Source organism: Elephantulus edwardii, unplaced genomic scaffold (assembly GCF_000299155.1).
Source record: "Elephantulus edwardii isolate Elephantulus edwardi_28Jun2011 unplaced genomic scaffold, EleEdw1.0 scaffold00094, whole genome shotgun sequence".
Classification (NCBI taxonomy): Eukaryota; Metazoa; Chordata; class Mammalia; order Macroscelidea; family Macroscelididae; genus Elephantulus; species Elephantulus edwardii.
This window is the reverse complement of record NW_006399844.1, coordinates 7373375-7374432: the sequence shown is the minus strand read 5'-3', so window position 1 is coordinate 7374432 and position 1058 is coordinate 7373375. Positions and strand designations below refer to the sequence as shown.

The 1058-nt window shown below is 52.7% G+C and overlaps 1 protein-coding gene across 1 annotated transcript in view; it reads right to left on the bottom strand.

Annotated features, from left to right (window-relative positions):
- SLC13A2 (solute carrier family 13 (sodium-dependent dicarboxylate transporter), member 2) overlaps positions 1 to 521 on the bottom strand; it is a 33383-nt gene extending 32862 nt beyond the window's left edge. Inside the window, exon 1 of the mRNA XM_006891075.1 lies at positions 420 to 521. Coding sequence (XP_006891137.1) covers positions 420 to 521 — 102 coding nt within the window. The remainder of the gene's footprint in view (positions 1 to 419) is intronic.
- Positions 522 to 1058: the final 537 nt, after the last annotated feature.

Here is a 1058-nt window from a genome sequence, read left to right as displayed (position 1 = left end):
ATATATATAGTTAAAGGCACAAAGTTCCAGAGGCCATTTTTCCTCCTACTCCTCTTAACTCTCACCCCCCAGTCTCCAAACTGCTTCTCCTCTGGAGTCATCATCAGTCTCCCTTCTCTCCCACTGACCTGCTCCCAGGCATGGAGTAGATAACAATTCCCACACTCCACCTCCTGCAGCTCCTTGACAGCACTGGTTTCCTGCTTCCTAAGACGATCAATTTCAAGTGCACCCACGCAACTCACATTGGCACTTACAGGGTGCCCAGCAAAAGCCTTCAGGAGGACCAGGCGTTTCTGGTCTCATTGCCAGGAGAGGCGGACGAGATTTGCTGGTTGCTAAGGATGTCAAGCCCCATCTCAGTCGGCTCCCTTCCCGGTCACTTGGAGCCCATTTGTGCCCAAACCCCCAGTTCTTACCTTGGTGCGGATGAGGATGGGCAGAGGCAGCAGGACAATGGGCAGGAGCAGCACAAATAGGTAGGAGCGATAGGCCCACAGAGCCTGCCACCAGGTGGCCATGGTGTGGACCAGCTAGGCCTGTGGCACGGGGCACCTGAAGGGAGTCAGCGAGCAGATGCGGCTGTGAGTGGCCCAGGGCAGGTGAGAAGCTTATATAAAGCCAGCTAAGTGTTAACCATTGACCCACTCTGGCAATCAGAGTGGTTTTGGAGTCCAGGAGGTGAGAATAAAGAGGAGGGACCTGTAGGAAGAGTAAAGATCAGGAAGCCTTCGCAAAGGAAAGGAGGGGGAAAGAACCAGGAATGAAAAACTTCAGGTTCTTCTGAGAAGTTAAGCCCAGAGTTAACTCCTTCTGCTCGTGACTGCAAGAGGTTGGAAGAGAAAGGGCACCTCCTGGTAAGACCTCCAGGCTCTCTTCCCAGACCAGACACGCCCCTCTCCTTTTGTTTCCCAAGCCAACTTCCAATCTAAGCAGTTTATACAGGACCCCGCCTGAGATGGTCCCTCCCACACAGCCTCTCCTGCCTTCCAGGATTTTCCAGATTAAGATTGGCCAAACCCTTCCTTGTCTTTCCAGGTATTGAGGAAACTAGTACT